This window comes from Aureococcus anophagefferens (genome assembly GCF_000186865.1).
Source record: "Aureococcus anophagefferens unplaced genomic scaffold AURANscaffold_1775, whole genome shotgun sequence".
Taxonomy (NCBI): Eukaryota; class Pelagophyceae; order Pelagomonadales; family Pelagomonadaceae; genus Aureococcus; species Aureococcus anophagefferens.
Window position 1 is genome coordinate 1 of NW_008706537.1, and position 1208 is coordinate 1208.

The 1208-nt window shown below is 54.5% G+C and overlaps 1 protein-coding gene across 1 annotated transcript; it reads right to left on the bottom strand.

Annotated features, from left to right (window-relative positions):
* Positions 1–396: 396 nt before the first annotated feature.
* Positions 397–1023, bottom strand: AURANDRAFT_69433 (hypothetical protein; the record flags this gene model as incomplete). Its single annotated transcript, XM_009045202.1, has 1 exon — positions 397–1023. A coding segment is annotated over one exon (627 nt), but the record flags the coding sequence as incomplete, so codon positions are not given.
* Positions 1024–1208: the final 185 nt, after the last annotated feature.

The following is a 1208-nucleotide window of genomic DNA, read 5'->3' on the forward strand; positions in this document are numbered from 1 at the left end:
CCCCCAATTTCCTTCCCCTCCTTAATACTTTCTAACCCTGTTATAGCTGCTTCCCGCACTGTAATAGACGGAGAGTCTTCCTGGACCTAGTGAGGCAGATCCTCTGCCCGTTCGTCCAGTAGCCCCAGCCCCCGTACACTACGGCAGCTGAGGTGACGTGAGGATAACAGAGACGCCGGTGTACCGCCACTGCGTAACCTCGATAGTTCACCCTCACACGGCAGGGCAGCCCCACTAGGCTGCCTCCCCGTGTCGGAGTTTACTATCTCGTTAGCCAAACTGCTATAGATTCTCTCACCTATACTTGTTGTCGGGTTCGGAAAGTTCAGCATCGGACAGGCATGCAACTGCTTCGGTTAACTTAGATTCAGATGCACCATTATCAGCATGATGCTATCAGCTCAGCTTGCATGGTAGATGCTGCGGTGAGTGTTTGTCTTTTTGTGTATTGATTCCATCATGCATATCCGCGGGTATTGGTTCCAGCATGCCATTCCGGACAATATAAATAGTGATACTATCGATCAAATGATGATAGCTAATAGAACCCCTATTCGTACGACCCTCTGCGACCTCCAGGTGCTCTGGGGCAGCCCCGGCATCATTGGGGTTTTGCTTCGCTTCTTGGATCTGTCGAGCATCACCTCTCTCCCAGCGTTGGCGCAGCGTTTCGCAGCGGATCACTCGCGTGTGCTTTTCATGCTCGCCCGGGCCACACCTACTCTCGAGCGACGCCTCATGGAAGTGCTGTCTGATAACGGCTACGATGCCGTCCGATTTCGGCAGCGGTGGGAAGGCCCGCTTCGTGCGAACTGGATGCGCGACGACGCGGAGCAGGATGGACACGGTCGTGTTCCCCGTGTGGACATCCGTAAACGACGATCGGGATCTGGGCCTTGCTTCTTGTCTATTTCTGGCCATGGTGGACTGGTTTGGCCGGTAACAGGTTCCAGAAATTGTGTGACGGGGTTCAAGGTACTGTTTCGTTATGGCGACCTCGACACCGGCGCGCCCTCGTTTGAGCTAGCGTCGCGTGCTGACCCCCAATCTTGGAACAAAAGGGGGCCTCCTCCGTTCTTGTGCAGATTGTTTGTAGAATGTGATGCAAAGGCAAAGTCACGTCGTGGAGGGCACTATGGTGCACTGATGTATCACAGTGGCAGGTCAACACACGTTCTCCAGGCGGATGCTCGGCGGTGGAATGGTTC